This window comes from Tiliqua scincoides, chromosome 2, assembly GCF_035046505.1.
Source record: "Tiliqua scincoides isolate rTilSci1 chromosome 2, rTilSci1.hap2, whole genome shotgun sequence".
Lineage (NCBI taxonomy): Eukaryota > Metazoa > Chordata > Lepidosauria > Squamata > Scincidae > Tiliqua > Tiliqua scincoides.
The window spans coordinates 175148248-175166741 of NC_089822.1; the positions used below are offsets into that span (position 1 = coordinate 175148248).

General features: G+C 43.6%; 1 protein-coding gene across 2 annotated transcripts in view; it reads left to right on the forward strand.

Annotated features, from left to right (window-relative positions):
• Window positions 1–18494, forward strand: part of DOCK2 (dedicator of cytokinesis 2) — a 337258-nt gene that overhangs the window by 81445 nt on the left and 237319 nt on the right. For both annotated transcript variants that reach the window (XM_066613322.1, XM_066613323.1), the window contains exon 26: window positions 11653–11801. In XM_066613322.1, coding sequence (XP_066469419.1) covers window positions 11653–11801 — 149 coding nt within the window. The remainder of the gene's footprint in view (window positions 1–11652; window positions 11802–18494) is intronic.

Below are 18494 nucleotides of genomic sequence, written 5' to 3' on the forward strand. Positions count from 1 at the left end.
AAACAAGCCCAGAGGCCAGGCCATCACTGTAGCTGATGCAAGGAAGGAACCAGGGTTAGAGAGCTAGAGCTGCTTTCACAGGAGAAAGGGCACACTGCAGAGTGGCTTACAAAGGATGAGTGTCCATGCTAGCACAGTAGTTTTCATCGCACTTGAGTAGAGAAGCAGGGAAGGAGGTTGGAAAAGAAAAGGAGACTTACCAGTCCTGGGTGCTTGCTTGGCACAGTGCTTCTTGGGAGTGCTTCATGCAGCACTGGCAGGTCAAATGAATAAACACAGCAGCAGCAAGGCAGGCAGATGAACGAGGGACAGGAGACGTGTGAACCAAGTTCTTTGCAATGCTTTGTGGGATGAGCTTAACAAGGAACCTTCTTTTGTGGCTTGATTGCCCCTCCCGTACCCAATATGGGTGCTACTGTTGTTTTGCACCTCACTGAGGATGGAACAAAGAACTCTAACTGGCTCTGGAAGCCAGTGGCTTCATTAGCATTGAATCCTTAATAGAATTTGGCTGTGGAGTTGGTGAGGGCAGCTAGGGATGGGGGCCCTTCTTTTGTGCTGCAATTGTCTTTGTTTTCTTCAAGTTGGGTAAGAAGAGTATATGGTTGAAGAAAATGACTGCTTGCCATCGATAGCCATGCTCTTTGACTGGATTTGAAATCATGCCCTAGGTATAGTGCTAAGTGGCACATCCATATTTAGCGATCTTTGTCAGAATCGATCTTTTGGGAAAGGGGAGTATACATTTTCTGCAAACTTGATAATCTTGCTGAATATTTTGACATGGCAGATGCTGACTACTGTGTATAATTGTTTTCTAGAGATTTCTAATGAAATTTGCAGTCATTTATAGATGAAGTCATTTGCAGGTTACCCATACTGAAATCTGTTTGAATGTCACTTTGAAACTTTTTGGATTAAATCAATACTGAAAAGGATTCAAAAATGTCTCAGTGATAACATAGTACAGCTTAACATTTGTATAGGGCTGAAATCTAATTGTATAGGGGTGAAATTGTATAGGGGTGAAATATAATAATAATAATAATAATAATAATAATAATAATAATAATAATAATAATAATACAGGTATTTATATACCACCTTTATTGGTCATCAGATTTCTCCTCAGACTTTAATTCAAGGCGGTTTACATAGGCAGGCTGTTTAAATCCCCGTAGGGATTTTTACAATTAAAGAAAGGTTCTATCTTTCAAGAACCATACAACATTTCAGATGGAACTTCTGCGGTCAAGGGAATCTAGGGCTGAAACATTTGTATAGGGCTGAAAGCATGATTTCAGTCATGCTGAAATCTGTTTGAATGTCACTTTGAAACTTTAGACGAAATCAATACTGAAAAGGATTCAAAAATGTCTCAGTGATAACATAGTACTGCTTAACATTTGTACAGGGCTTTTGAATGCTCCAAAGACTTTGCATACATTGTCTTGTAAGCCATACAACAACGCTGTAAGGTGGTTCAGTAATATTATCTCTGTACTGAGCATTGGAGAACATGACTTGCCTGGGGGTAAATAAATGACCAGATGAGATTTGAATCCAATAGTCCCAGATCAATAACTTGCATTGCAATATCACAGTGCACACTTTGCTGGGAGTATACCCCACTGAAACCAGTAGGACTTACTACTGAGTAATCCTGCTTTGGGGAGCACTGACAGTCTTTTTGCAACTGGACTGAACTTAGATAAGTGTCACCATTACACCTTTTGACACAAGACCTAATTGATGGTCCTTCTAATGCTTAATCTTTTTTAACTTTTTTTTGGGGGGGGGGGGAAGGAGGAAATGAACCTTATTTCACATTAAGCATTTAAATGAGGAATAGGCCAGAAACAATCTTGACAGTTTTTCATAGCGTCCATTTCAAAACCTATATAAAGACACAATTGAGATGTTTGTATTTGTCAGCGTTACCCGTACACAAAGGGAAGCTCATGTGAAATTGGTTTTTATACAGATGGAATCTGCTGTTCTAAGCAGGAGGATGGTTAATATCTTATAGCAAGGTGACAAGGGGTCTTACGGTTTGAATGCTGTGTCAGTGCTGTGTAGCGCTTAGAGCCATGCATACCTCTGCCTTTTCTAATATTTGAAGGCTGAAAACAGAATCATTCCTGAGGAAGATGAATATTGGACACCTGGAGACAAATGGAGTAATATTTAGCAACTCTGCTGTTCTAGTTAAGGATGTTTGCTACATGAGAATAAATGTGAAATCTTCTCCTTGGTTTTACATTGCATTGCAAATATTGAAAAACTGTTCATCTTGTGGTGTTTTACGCTGTCCTCACTTCTATCCTTGTGACCAGTGGATCTTGTGTTTGCCAATATAAATGACATGTGGAACGGGGCCATCAATGTGTGCACACCTTTGCATGCTAGTGGCTTAGTATTCCGCATATTGAGTTATCAACACTGTGTATTGGTTTGTATTCCAACAAATTGCCATATGCATTTACAAATAGGATGTGAGGTGGGCCAGCATCAAAGGCCTTGCTTTTCTTAACCAGTTAGAGGTTAATGTATTGAGTATGTTTCAGCTGAACCGAAAGTTCAGGATCAAATTAGATGTGATGGTAACTTGGCCCAGCTCAAGTCACCCTAAATACTTATTTGAAGAATTTTAAGTTTATAGGGGAGGGATAAGGAATCTTCCCCCTGCCCATGCTTTCCAGCCTGAAAAAATGCCTCTCTGGATGGAATTTACTTCTTTTCTCAGAGCTTCCCTGGAAGACAAACAGCTAGTAAGAGATGATTTCAGCAGGAAAGCATGACCAGGGCTGGGTTCATTACCACCCTCCTGCTTGTTCCTATTGCGCTTGCTCTCCTTATCAGTCTGATACTAGGTTGCGGAGGCTGCCCCTTGTGATGCTTTCTGCCCACCCCTTGATGACACATTGGGAGCTCCTACTGCCATCAGTACTGAGGGTTAAGGGGGTGGCCCAGGCAGGTGGGCTTTCAGCTGGTGTCCCTCCTGGTTGACATTAATCCAGTCCTTATCCCAGGGATCTCCAAACCCAGGCCTGAGGGCCATATCCAACCCTCCGTAGGATTTTATCCTGCTCTTGAGGTTCCCCAACTCAAAAGACACACTTCCAGGTATATACCGCTTTCATCATCTCTAGTGCCTAAATGAGACACATTCCAATGCTGAGAGACCTTGAATATAAATATAATGTTGGTTAAACCTTGAGAAGAACTTGGCCCAGCTCAAGTCTTCAGTGGAGAAGAAACTGAGACAAAAAAAGTTTGAGATTTGTGTTAGGTTGCATAAGGCTTCTTCCCCCTCTTCCTGTGCAAGTCAATTTTGCCCTCTGCTTCCATCCTCTTTCCACCCCCACCCACTAACTGTATTCAATCATTGGTTCTTCATGTATTTATTTTCCAACCCTCAGTACTATGTCAGATATACTACGTGGCCCTTGTACCAAAATGTTTGGAGTCCCCTGCCTGTATAGTGGTTTAGTGGTGGTCCAGTCCTGATAGAGGTTGATAATGTCATATCTAGTTTGGCCCTAAGTCCTAGTTAAAAAAAAAAATGTAAGCAAAACAGTACGTACGAGAGCTGAATCACTTGATTATATAATAACTAGCCTAGGGCTCTTGTGTCTTTTTAAAGCGCATCAGTTTTTAAAACAGAGTTTGAGATAACCACATAGCTCAGGGCAAAGTTTCTGCTGCCTCAAAATTAATCATTGCAAACAAGTTCAAATCTTTGGTGAAAGTTAATAATTATGTAAAAACGTGTCATTTACCAGTATTTTCTATAAGTCAAGCATTCAATAGTCTCAGTGAAGTCAACTGTAAGTGAAAACCACTGGCAGAAACATTTCTGTTACTGTGGAAGATAGTAGTTTATTTGGAAATATAGTTTGTTTTTAAACCTGCCACTTAAATTCCAGCAAGAACCTAAACTCTAAAAGATCCTTTGTGAAAACTTGTGCCATAGAAGAGGGAAATCTAGATCATTCTTCATATTAAAATCAATTTTACAGGACTGTACAGATATTTGTACTTTCTAGAAATGCATCTGACATAGGAAACGTGATGCTGAGCATCTTTGACAGGAACGCATTGCAGTTGGTAGTGTGTACATAGCAATAACCTTAGATGCTGTTTACTTATCAAATTACCAAATCAAGAAATCTCATGGGCTGCATAATTTTGTTTTGGCCTAGAAATATCATCTACGTTCAGACTACCTCTGAAGAACTACTGCTTTTTATGTAGCAGAATTTTGTTGTAATTTAAATTATTATTACTATTATTATTAACATACTTCAGTAATACCTATCCCTAAAGAAGTTATTTTTATATATGTAAGGGAACCAGTTCGTCTTGTTTGCTGAATACTAGGATTCAAAGAGCTTCTGAAAACCCTCCCAAGTGTTCTTTTCTCTCCATGAAAAGAAGAAAAAAAGAAAACGTTTTTCTTTTATAGCTGACCCTGATGCCATATCCCAAATTGCTTTTGAAACTCTTCTCAGTATCAAAAGCAGCATGCCATATGGGATTGATGGCTGATGGATGAGCAAAGTGTGTCTAAAGCTCCACTGGACTCAAAGAATTAGTTTTCTTTGCTTCTCTTCACATTTGCCTCATCAACCATGGAAACCCTAGTGGTGAAATTGACAAAGAAAGCTTTTGGCCTCATGCATTTAAACAGCTTTATAAGAACATAAGAACAGCCCCACTGGATCAGGCCATAGGCCCATCTAGTCCAGCTTCCTGTATCTCACAGCGGCCCACCAAATGCCCCAGGGAGAACACCAGATAACAAGAGACCTCATCCTGGTGCTCTCCCCTACATCTGGCATTCTGACTTAACCCATTCCTAAAATCAGGAGGTTGCGCATACACATCATGGCTTGTACCCCATAATGGATTTTTCCTCCAGAAACTCGTCCAATCCCCTTTTAAAGGCGTCTAGGCTAGACGCCAGCACCACATCCTGTGGCAAGGAGTTCCACAGACCGACCACGCGCTGAGTAAAGAAATATTTTCTTTTGTCTGTTCTAACCCGCCCAACACTCAATTTTAGTGGATGTCCCCTGGTTCTGGTATTATGTGAGAGTGTAAAGAGCATCTCCCTATCCACTCTGTCCATCCCCTGCATAATTTTGTATGTCTCAATCATGTCCCCCCTCAAGCGTCTCTTTTCTAGGCTGAAGAGGCCCAAACGCCGTAGCCTTTCCTCATAAGGAAGGTGCCCCAGCCCCGTAATCATCTTAGTCGCTCTCTTTTGCACCTTTTCCATTTCCACTATGTCTTTTTTGAGATGCGGCGACCAGAACTGGACACAATACTCCAGGTGTGGCCTTACCATCGATTTGTACAACGGCATTATAATACTAACCGTTTTGTTCTCAATACCCTTCCTAATGATCCCAAGCATAGAATTGGCCTTCTTCACTGCCACCGCACTTTGGGTCGACACTTTCATTGACCTGTCCACCACCACCCCAAGATCTCTCTCCTGATCTGTCACAGACAGCTCAGAACCCATCAGCCTATATGTGAAGTTTTGATTTTTTGCCCCAATGTGCATGACTTTACACTTACTGACATTGAAGCGCATCTGCCATTTTGCTGCCCATTCTGCCAGTCTGGAGAGATCCTTCTGGAGCTCCTCACAATCACTTCTGGTCTTTACCACTCGGAAAAGTTTGGTGTCGTCTGCAAACTTAGCCACTTCACTGTTCAACCCTGTCTCCAGGTCATTTATGAAGAGGTTGAAAAGCACCGGTCCCAGGACAGATCCTTGGGGCACACCGCTTTTCACCTCTCTCCATTGTGAAAATTGCCCATTGACACCCACTCTCTGCTTCCTGGCCTCCAACCAGTTCTCAATCCACGAGAGGACCTGTCCTCTAATTCCCTGACTGTGGAGTTTTTTCAGTAGCCTTTGGTGAGGGACCGTGTCAAACGCCTTCTGAAAGTCCAGATATATAATGTCCACGGGTTCTCCCGCATCCACATGCCTGTTGACCTTTTCAAAGAATTCTATAAGGTTTGTGAGGCAAGACTTACCCTTACAGAAGCCATGCTGACTCTCCCTCAGCAAGGCCTGTTCGTCTATGTGTTTTGTGATCCTATCTTTGATGAGGCATTCCACCATCTTACCCGGTATGGATGTTAGGCTGACCGGCCTATAGTTTCCCGGGTCCCCCCTCTTTCCCTTTTTAAAAATAGGCGTGACATTTGCTATCCTCCAATCTTCTGGCACTGTGGCCATTTTGAGGGACAAGTTGCATACCTTAGTCAAGAGATCTGCAACTTCATTCTTCAATTCCTTAATAACCCTTGGGTGTATGCCATCAGGGCCCGGTGACTTATTGATCTTTAATTTATCAATGAGGTCTGAAACATCTTCTCTTTTAACCTCTATCTGACTTAACTCCTCGGTTAGGAGGGGCCGTTCAGGCAGCGGTATCTGCCCGAGGTCTTCTGCCGTGAAGACAGATGCAAAGAACTCATTTAATTTCTCTGCCATCTCTAAGTCTCCTTTTATCTCCCCTTTCCCTCCCTCACCATCCAGAGGGCCAACCGCTTCTCTGGCGGGTTTCCTGCTTCTAACATATTTGAAGAAGCTTTTATTATTCCCCTTAATGTTGCTGGCCATGCATTCCTCATAGTCTCGCTTGGCCTCCCCTATCACCTTCTTACATTTCTTTTGCCACAGTTTATGTTCCTTTTTATTCTCTTCATTAGGGCAAGACTTCCATTTACGGAAGGAAGCTTCCTTGCTCTTCACAGCCTCTCTAACTTGGCTGGTTAGCCATGCGGGCACTCTCCTGGATTTAGTGGAACCCTTCTTTCTTTGCGGTATACACCTCTGCTAGGCCTCTATTACTGTTGTTTTAAGCAGCCTTCATGCACTCTGGAGAGACTGGACTCTTTTTACCCTCCCTTTCAACCTCCTTCTAACCAGCCTCCTCATTTGAGGGAAGTCCGCCCGTTGGAAGTCAAGGGTTTTTGTTAGAGATTTGCCTGGTATTCTTCCCCCAACGTGCACGTCAAAACGGATCGCAGCATGATCACTGTTCCCCAATGGCTCAGTAACGTTTACATCTCTAACCAGGTCCTGCGTACCGCACAAAATTAAATCCAGAGTCACCTGTCCTCTGGTGGGCTCCGTGACTAGCTGATCTAAGCCACAGTCATTTAGCACGTCAAGAAATCCAGTTTCCTTATCGTGACCAGAACACAAATTGACCCAGTCAATATGAGGATAATTGAAGTCCCCCATGATTACAACCCTGTCCCTCCTTGTCACCTCCCTGATCTGTTTCCTCATTTCAAGGTCCCCATCCGATTTCTGGTCTGGAGGACGATAGCACGCCCCCAGTATTACATTGCTGCACAAGCCTGGTAATTTAACCCACAGAGATTCTACGGTGGAGTCGGACCCACCTTCAATCTCTACTTTGCTGGATTCTATCCCTTCCTTAACATAAAGGGCCACCCCACCTCCAACACGCCCCTGCCTGTCCCTCCTGTAGAGTTTATAACCCGGGATTGCGGTATCCCACTGATTCTCCGCATTCCACCAGGTTTCCGTTATGCCCACTATGTCAATATTTTCCCTTGTCACCAGACATTCCAGTTCTCCCACCTTTGCTCGTAGACTTCGGGCATTCGCATAAAAGCATTTATACACGGAATGCCCCAGGATGGGCTGCTTATTAGCTCCTTTGTCCCTGCATCCTCTCATTGTGCCAAACCGTCTATCACATCCCATCACCCTACCTTTCCCAATTTCTTCTCCTACCCTGCCTTTGTCTTGTTGTTCTCTAACCTCCCCATCCTCATCCCATAGGGATGAGGAGTCCCGAACCGGATGCCCCTCGGCTCCTGTCGGCCTTCCCCCAGGGATCAGTTTAAAAGCTGCTCTGCCACCTTTTTAATGTTATGCGCCAGCAGTCTGGTTCCATTCTGGTTCAAATGGAGCCCGACCCTCTTGTACAGGCCCCGCTTGTCCCAAAACGTTCCCCAGTGCCTAACGAATCTAAACCCCTCCTCCCTACACCACCGTCTCATCCACGCATTGAGACCCCTGATCTCCGCCTGCCTAGCTGGCCCTGCGCGTGGAACAGGTAGCACTTCAGAGAACGCTACCTTTGAGGTCCTGGCTTTCAGCTTCCTGCCTAAAAGCCTAAATTTGGCCTCCAGGACCTCCCAGCTACACTTGCCCACATCGTTGGTGCCGACATGCACCACAGCCGCTACCTCTCCCCCAGCACTGTCTACCAGCCTGTCTAGACGAGAAGTGATGTCCGCAACCTTCGCACCAGGCAGGCAAGTCACCATGCGGTCCTCACATCCGTCGCAAACCCCCCTCTCTATGTTTCTAATAATCGAATCCCCCACTACAAGAAGCCCCCGACCCCCCTCCTGCCGAGGAGTATCCCGAGTGCGCTCGGATACGGGCCCATCCCCTGGAGAAGGGATCCCCCCTAGGGGATTGTTTCCCTCCTCTCCAGGATGACGTCCTCCAGTCTTGGTGAGTTAGGATGTTTTTATCCCCTTTTTACTGGCTTCTCCTGCACAGTTCAGTTTTCTCTGGTGGAAAATACTCAAAGTTATGATAGTATATTATAAACAGTGACTAGAATAAATTGCTGTTTTCTCACATACACTTGTATTCCCCTGCTTTATCATTATTGGAGACTTGAAAGTCCATATGAAATGGATGCTTGGAATTAGAGAATGCGGTACACGTACACACACACACACACACACACACACACACACAAATGCTGGCCTGGAAAAATTAGGGCTGACCTGTCCATGTGAGTGAACGGCAGCCCAGTCCTGAGCTGCCCGGCACCCAGGGCTGCAGTGGTGCCAACATTCGTCCCCTTCCCCAGGGTAAGGTAAGAATCCCCGCAATGGGGCTATTAGACTCTGCTTCCTCCTAACCTGATGCAGGGCTATGGATCAGGCAAAGCTGAGCTCCGCTGATCCCACCCCACCCTGCTCCCTCCCCATGTCCTGCCTTTCCCCCACCCTTCCTGCATCAGAATGCCTCCCCCCTGCCCCCACTCACCTCTCTGCTGCCCAGAGCGCAGGGTGGCGTCCCGCCGGCCTCTGACTGGCATTGGCCCAGTGTGGGCTTGCACTGGACCAGCTCTGGCGCTGGGCCAGCACTAACTGTTGCAGGTGTACCTTATGGCACGTTTGCAGTAGTGCGCACTGGTGGTAAGCTGGTGCGAGCCTGTCAGAATCGGACTTTGAGACCTTAGGCTCATGTGGCAAATTGGTGGTGGATTGTTCAACTATGTCCACTTCTTTCACTTTTCCTCTTCCCCATATTAGAAAAGAAAAAAAAAGAAATAAAGTGATTAGGAGGTGTAGAGGAGAGGAGCTAGAGTGTTGGAGTTCCTCTGTCCTGCCGCTCTCCTCTCCTTCGCAGTTCATCCTCCTTTTTGAATCCAAGAGAAGGACCAGCAGCAGTAATGATGCTGGAAGTGTTTGATACCCCACCTCAGGTGTCAGGAGACCTTGGTTTGTCCCTGGGTAAAATGAACTTGAGTCCAGTGTGTATGGATTGTTTGTGTATGTTGACAGTGTTCTGCTGTGGGGCAGTGAAATATATTCCATAAAAAAGAGTCAAGGCCCATGGGATTGGACCCAGCCCATGTAGTTGCATCACCCAGTCACAGTTGCCAACCATGTAATGAAAAAGCAGCTCCCACATGACTGTGGATACATCTAAAGGGCATCTAATTACCACATCATTCTGTGTAGCTATACAGTACTGCCTACCCAGTTTCCCATCAAGTTGGGATGTAGAAATTTTAATTATCCTGTATTTACTCATTTACGTTTGCAGTGTCAGCTTGTCTTCACTCAGTATCTTTTTGGAATTCATAGTGATCCAAGCATTTAATTGCACCTGATTCATCTTCTCTTACCTTCTTTTATAAGCATTAAAAAAAGCAGTTGTGAACTTGGACAGCTGCCAAAAAACTTCTATTTATTGGGTCATAGAACAAATGCACCTTACTTCTGGCATAAATACATTCCTCCCCAGAGACGTTCAGGAACTGTAAATGTTATTTTCATATAGTTTGTAGTCATGAGAGCATAACTGAGTAATAAATTAAAAGTAAATTTCCATAGATATATCAATTCACCCAAACAAGCTGAGGCTACACAGCAGGGCTGTCAAACTTAAAGTGTAATTAAAATTAAAATTTGCACAAAAAGTAAGGCTCAGGGATATGTACTAAATTGTGCTTACTATGTATGCCTTAGTTGTTGTCAGTGTCTGGGATCTATGGAGAATTGAAAGATTGTATTAAGAAGCAGAAAAAAACAGCCGTGACACCAAGCCACCATCATTACCCAAACATTCTCAGATCTCCTACACTTCTGATCCAGAAACCTTTGTGCTATCCTCCCCCAATACCCTATTATTGCACCATTAATGGACACGGCATTTTACACAGAGTACAATGTCCAGACACTGTTCTGAGTGGTTTACAGTGTAGATAGACACCAGGAAAACAGAGAAGGGGAAGGAAATGGAGGCAGGATAATATGTAATTGTTTTATGGCCCAATCCCACCTCTTCTGCTGGCGCTAACTGTTGTAAAGCAGTCAGCACCACTCCTAAAGCAGTCAGCACCACTCCTAAAAGCTGCTATGACAGGGCCTAGGAGAGGGAGGTAAAGGGGGCAATTTGTTCCTGGGCCCAGGGTGAAAAAGGGGGTCCAGGAACCAAAGGAGTAGGCCCAGAAAGTTCCAGGAATCTTACATTTTCCTATCTAGTCAGACTTGTTGCCCACATGGGATACTGGGGACATTACTGGGGACATTACTGGGGACACAGTATTAATGTGCTTCTACCAACATTAAAAAAAAAGAACACTATTTAAGACGCAGGCATCTAGATAGGAGGAGAAGGGTGACAGATGACCTCTGAGCTGTGGCTCTAGCGAAAGCTATGCTTTGCCCATACATCAGGAGCAGCCAGATTTCTGAATGGTTGTTTTCTGCTTTCCCTTTATTTCGTGGAAATAGAGTGTATATGCATGCAACATGACCAATCGTCATTAGTGCTGTTTAAGCCATTACCCATGAAGAGGTCTGCATGTAAATTTGAGGGCAGAACGTCATTTGTTTTAAAAGATTGTCCTTCCTTGCCAAATGAGTCTTCTGCTTAGTCTTCCGCATCATTTTGTTTCCCTGCTTTGATTCACTGTAAAATGTATGTAAAATGATTCACTGTAAAATGTTCTCATTTTCTATGCATATTTTGCTGACTTCGTATGCATTGGTCATGTTTTCGTCTTCTCCCTCAAAGCAGTGGTAACAGACAGTGAAGAGTAGAATGGCAAAAAGTTAGCTTTCAAGAAAGATAGATGGAACATAGATAAGTATATGGTGGTCTTCACTACAGAACTGCCCTTAGTTATTTAGAAAATTAATTTCTACTGCAGAAATATCTTTTCACAGTGCCATTGATAGGATGTAGGGGCATGATTGCTAGAAGTCCTGACGCTAAGAGAAACATGTATTAAAGATTATGGTTTAAGGAGAGTTGTATTCTTTCAGAGAAGGCAAATATACAAATATCTGCAATGACTCCTCTTCTCAGTAGTCAATTCTTCCTTTCAGAATGCAGAGACATTCTGCTTCCTGTCATTACTAAAGAGCTGAAGGAATTACTGGATCCAAGGGAAGAGTCACAGCAGCTGCTCCCAGAGAAGAAGTATTGTGTTGAATTACTCAACAGCATCCTGGAGGTTCTCAGCTGTCAAGATGCAGTGAGTATTGATGATGACAATGATTATGTAGCTGGTTCCAGTTGGTTGTAAGTCTGTGCTGATTAAGTTGTAAAATATTGATGTTGATGACTTTCATTTAAATTCTAAATATAACAGGGCCTTGACAGATTGAAATCATTCTCCTAGTTTTCACTGTGGCAATTTCCCACTCCTGGTTTTCACGTTCATTTGCCTTGACACGTTATCAATCCAGAATCTGTTTCATTTTATTAAAGCCAAAGGCATCATGCTGTTTCATTACTTTGTATCATTAATAGCATCCACAATAGCCATAGTCTGGAGATTGGGAACATGCTGCTGCAGACTTGCAACTATCGCTTCCCCATTGACTGTGGTTAAGTCTAACCAGGATTACTGGAAAACGTGGTTTGCCAACCAACTTCATAACATGGATTCAAAGTAATCCTGGTTAGTCTTACAGTCCAATCCTACCTAGGCCATCTGTGTTTTAATATTTCTGAAAGGTTAGTGCAGTTACCTGGGCTGTCCATTGTCAGCACAGAGGTTGCAGTGGGAGGAGAGGGCAGGAAAACCCTTGTGTGTGAGTGATTGCACTTCTTGGAACTCCATCCTTGAACTGGCATAACACTAATTTTTGCTTTATTGGAGACATTTCAGATTAGCCTGGAGAGGTGAAAAAAATGCCACTTCTGGTTTTCCCCAGGGAAACTGGAAGTGATTTTTTTTTTTTTTGCCTTTTAGAATGCCTGGACCTTAGAATGCCTTAAAAGGCGAAAAACATCATTTCAGGTTTCCCTCGGGAAACCAGAAGTGACTATTTTCTGCCTCTCTAGGCCAGGGGTGCTCACACTTTTTTGGCTCAAGAGCTACTTTGAAACCCAGCAAGGCCCGGAGATCTACCAGAGTTTTTTTACAATGTTCGCGCCATCATAACATATAACATTTGTGTGTACAATGTATGTTGGTGTACCTTGCATAACCGCATGAGCCAATATTGCACAACACAACATAATTAACTATAAACATTTTTTGTAATTACTTGAGTTTACTTTGATGACTTGCACTGAAGTGAATCAGCCAAGGATGCATAGTCCGGACAGTAGCTGCTGACAGCCAGCCTCAAGCACACTTCCAAATGTTCATCAGTCATGGTGGAATGGTACTTGGACTTAATGATCTTCATGTAGGAAAAGGCTGACTCACATAAATAAGTGGAGCCCTTCCTGCCTCAGGTGCTCTTATATCCCTGAGGGCCCTATTGCCTTCAAGTGGCTGCAGCTGTGCAGCACACTATGCTGAATGCCCAGGCCTTACCCTTAAAGGGGCCACTGCTGACACCACATCTACCTCCTCACCAGATCTTCCTTGATTCCAATACAAGTGGGGGGGGGGAGCAGATCTCTATACAGACCAGTGCAAAAACAGGGGAAAGGTGTGGGGGAGGGAAGATCTCTGTATAGACATCACAGCAAGACCAGTGCAAAACCCCTTGCACACAGAGCCAACAGGTGGAAGTTGGGGGGGGGCAGATCTTCATACATACCAGTGCAAAAACAGGGGAAAGGTAAGTCAGCCCCAGTAGAGTCAATAGGGCTCACTCCCAGGGATGCGTGGACGGGAGAGAAGCCTGCCAGCGGCTCCTCTCCCAGGGAGGAGCCTGCCAGGTGCTCACTCCCTGGGTTCACTCCCTGGGCTCACTGGGCTCGCTCCCTGGGCTCACTCCCTGGGCTTACAAGCCTGCCAAGGGCTCACTCCTAGGGATGCATGGACGGGAGAGAAGCCTGCGATCGACTCATTTCGCCTCGAGATCGACTGGTAGCTCGCGATTGACATATTGGGCACCCCTGCTCTAGGCTATTCTGAAGCTTGGAAAGGCAGTGGGCGGGTGCGTGCTGCCTCTCTGGACTTCAGAAAACCCTCCAGAGGGGACCAGGGTGCAGCTCCAGTCCTCTTTGGAGGGGCTATTGGGGCGAAGATCGTGGATTTGAGTACCTGCGAAATTTGGTATCAGCATTGAGAATGGATCCCTTGCAGATACCGAGGCTCCATCTGTATTTCCCACTATAGTTGTTACTTTATCTTGAAATCTTTTGAGGAGTCGGTGGATTTTAGTTTTCAAAAAAGCATAATTTTAGTTTGAAATGTGCATTAAGAATTAAAGATTAACATAATCCAGCATCTTCCTTTTCTGTGTTTTAATATTTCTGAAAGGATAGTGCAGTTAAGCCAAATCTGAAACATATGGCAGATGTTTGAAATCCAGGCTTAGGGACACGATGGATAATGTTGCCGATGCCCACTGCTACTGCTATAGATTTATAAATAGTAGTAACCTGTTTATAAATACCAGTAGCCTAGTCCAGGGGTTCTCAAACATTATGTTACTCTGACCCCTGAAAAATAATGTATATATTTCTCTCTCATGTTACAGATAGTCGCAATCCACACTTTGAGAAGCCCTGGAGTAAGTTCTCAAATCCGCGGGTCCCAAATCTGTGGGTAATGAGGGCCCACTTCAAGAGTGAGAGGTTCAATTCTGCAGCATGACTCAGTTTTGGAATGGTTGATGTGGGTGAATGGAACAACCTCAAAGTGCCTCTAAATTAGGCTACCTGTAACATGAGACTGAGCTTTTCAAAAGAAGTTAATTAAAGATTATAGGCAAACAAAAGGCACGTTTACCTTCAGTTACTGTGTTTATGAGATCAGTTGCAGAGCTTTAAATGGTTGCAAATGAAATACTGTAAATAGTTGCATTTGGACAAGTGGGAGTTAACTGGAAAGACAGGAGAGAAAGCAATGGAATGAGGCTGGTCTGAACTGGGTTTCCTCCCCAGTCAGCCAGAAGATCAGAAGAAGGGGGGAGAAGGATAGATTACTGATATTCTGCAGGGCAGGTTCTGAAGACAGCCTGCTTAAGCAGCAAAGGCTGAGCTGCACAATTCCAGGTTCCAGAGGAGAGAAAAATACAGTAAAAAAGGTGCTCCTTTGAGCCGGGTAGGTAGGTCCTCCAAGGGTGAGGGCAGCTATTAGAGCAAGAGGCCTCAGCAGGAGGAGTATTACCAAGCAGAAAATATGGAGGCTTTCAGCAGAGAAGAAAGCACTACCACAATAAAGGAAGTCTCTATAGAAGGAGTCCATCAAATTGCACAGTAGCATGGATATCTTTTCTGAGGGTATGGTGACCTAAAATTGGAGGAGGCCTCTAAAAGTGAAAGAATTCTCAAAACATGCAGCATGGACACTTTATAAGTTTATAAGTGTCCATAAGTGTCATAAGGGTTTATAAGTGAAGTTCTGCTTCCAGAGCAGGAGCAGTTATAGGACTTTGCACAAAGAAAGCAAAGGCATTGTTGGGTGGACAAAGAGGTTTGAAGCTTCTGTCTGGGAATGCAGTTGAGCTTTCCTGAACTTAATTGAGTTAAAGTATGTTTTTTCAGGTGGGCACGAAAATTTGATTTGCATCCCAACTGAAGTTCCTGAGGGGCAAAAGGCATGGCAGGGTATGTGCTGCACCCAAGCTAAGGTTGTTGATGGAAGAGGCTTCCTGGCATACAAATCTGAAAAGTTGTCCAGGTGGCCTGGCCAGTGGGTGACTAGAACTTAGAAGTCAATCCTACTCTCCTCCACTCCCCATGCAGAGGTGCCAAAAAGGATACTTTTTGTAGCCTTTTTGGCTACATTATGTGGGGGAGATAAAATAACCAAATCTGCCACCTTCCTGGACCCATCTCCTTCCCCTGTTGCCATGCTATTCCACCCTTCCTCACCTCTTCCCATCTCCCCCCACTTTACCTTTGACAGTGGGTGGCTCTGGATCTGCTGGAAAGGCTCCAGCTTTCCCACCAGTGTTCATGGCAGTGTGCAACTAAATGCCCTGGTGGAGCACCTTTTTACAACTGATACTAACTCCTTTACAGCGGTCAGTGCCAGTGGAAGAGGTGTACCAACATCACCCAGCCTGGATATGATTTTACTGTAAATGTATTATGCAGCAGAACTTTTGCTTGCAGCAAAATTCTGTCTGGTTGGGACACCAAATTTGCAAGACCTTGGAAGACAGGAGACACACAGATACCCTGCAGTGCTACAGCCTTCCTTCCCTTTAATGGCCCTGTAATTAGCATGACCTTGCCTAAGAATTCAGCATGACTTCACTTTTTCCAGGGTGAAGTCCTGCCCAGCTTCCAGGAATACCAGTCAGAAGCCAAAACTGAGTTACGTGCTCACGTGTTGGGAAAAAGAGGGTGTTTAGAACATTGGTGGTTCTAGAGATTGAGGCTAGTACCTGAGGTTTTACGACCCCACCATCCTGGCAGTCCTGATCCACAATTTGAGCATCTTTGGCCTAGTACTGTGGAGTTTTAGTTGTAGGTTTCACTGAACTCAGTGATGTGAACTCCAAGGAAGCCTACATGACATTACAAACCTAAGAATTTTCACTGTAGTCCTTTGCACTTGACCCAAATGGTGATGTAGATTTTCTTGAGAATAGCAGTAAGAATGTGTCCCTTACAATCACCATCGCCACCTCCAGCAATTTTTGCAGCTGGGTTAATTATCTAGGTTTATAAACTAATCTTCTACAATAGGAACAAGCCTATAGCTCTAAACCTTATTTGAATTGTGTGGCTGTAAAACTCCCTTGACATCTAAAGTGCAGTTATTTAAGATAATTGTAGAGGAAACATGGTATAGATATTATAACGTACTTCCATGTTTTATCTTTTATCTATTATATAACCCTTACCACATAGGAGTCAATGTGCATGCTTGACATGTTCATTTGTGACAATGCTAAATTCACTAGCACTATTTGAGGAAGTTGTGCTTTGCATATGAAAAGACCACTTTAAGCCTAAACATTTTTAAGCCTAAACATTTTTTTTTTAAACCGGTTCTTTGTTTCCTCTGCCATGGCAATGTAGTATGTACTTGTCGGATTCAGTTGTTTGCAAAAACCATTGAATTGTTGGCTGTTGTACATTACATACTTGAAATTTCAAGCATTATTCTCCAAACTCAAGTTTTATAATTTAATTTAGTTCAGACTTTCCAGAAGGAATTTATTTGTGCCATTTTTAGAGATTGTATAGTGGAATTCCAACTGCAGTAGAAAGATTTCTTGACAGCTGCTGAAGTTCATGCCATTTTTTTCGTTATGTTTCTTGCATCTGAAAAGAAGGCTTTGCCTCTGTTCTAATGGTAGATTTATGAATTCCCTTTTCACACTGAACTACTTGCTGTGGAAGGTGAAGCATGAATATTCTCAGACTGTTGTCGTTATTTAAGAACTAAATATAACTCTCAAATGCTGTACACATCAAAAAGTGTCCCTGTCATAATGGCATATGCTCTAAGGGCCAAGATGCATGTTATTTTAAGCCCATCATTAATTGATGGGCTTTACACAGGAAGTGACCTGGAAGTGTCCTTTTTTAAAGTCAACAAACAACCATGGGGAGACTGGCATTGGACCTCTGCATGCAGGGTGTTGTGGCACATTCCGTTGATGAAAACACGCATGTGTGTACAATTATAAATTAATCCCAAATAGCAAAAAACTTAAGTACAAATAGTTAGCATATTTTGAAGTGCCCCAAACTAATCAATTTGTAGTAGATTTACTTTCTACTGAGCCACTGGATGGAATAGCGTCTGTCCATTTTTACTTTTATTTCTACATAATTAATTGACCAGAGATGGGCTTTTGAAATGAAAGATGAATATTGGAAAAGGAGCCTACCTATTTCTTATTCTCTTTGTTTTTCATTGGAGCCCAGACTAGAGCTCTGTGATTCCAGCTCTATTTAGCTCCTATTCACAGACTGAATAGGTCTGATTTCCATGTCTTTGAATTTTTATTATAAAGCTGAGTTTTTAAATTCTTAAAGATGGGTCCTTGTTGACAAAATGTAAACTTTAACCTAATTAGTCAGCATCTACTTGGAGGTGCTCTGTTGGGAAAAGTGAAAGATCAAATTAGAGATCTCTTATGAGACCTTGGACCTAGAGTTACTTGTTAGATTTATCAAGGCAGAGGGAGTGAAGGGGGAGGGAAAGGAGGAGGACAACCTCTTAGGAAAACACTGTCAGAACCCAGCATCAGTCGATGACAGGCCCTCTGCAAATGCCAAACCTGCCAAAAGGAGCTGGGAAACCTGCCAAACAACCAGATGCTGCTTTTGGAAAGAGATATACCCTACTGTGGCATCTGGCACTGTAATTGCTGATCAAAGAAAGAGGATGAGAGTTAGTTTGCTTGGGGAAAGCAAAGTAGGTGCAAGGCTATTATGTTTCAGTTTTAACAACTTCAGGAAACTGGCAGTGCTGATAGTACTATGTGTTTATTCTGCATTCGATTATGCAAGGTGTTTGTTTCATATTGCACACTGATGAGTTTCACATTAGTACTGGTTTATATTTTGAATTGATGAAAGCTGTGTTCTCAGAAAACGGGAACGTGCATTTTCCTAAGCAACAGAAACACATTGACAGAACTGGTAGTATATGGGTGCAATCCTACTCAGATCTACTCAGAAGTAAGTCCCATTTGGTTCAATGGGATTTACTCCCAGGGAAGTGTGATTAGGATTTCAGCCTATGCCTGTACACATGGATTGATATGCCAAGTAAGGACCTGCTATTGGGCTGCCCGTCAGGTTACCTCTTATTCAGCTTTTTTCCCAAGTTGAAAAGCCCCAAATGCTA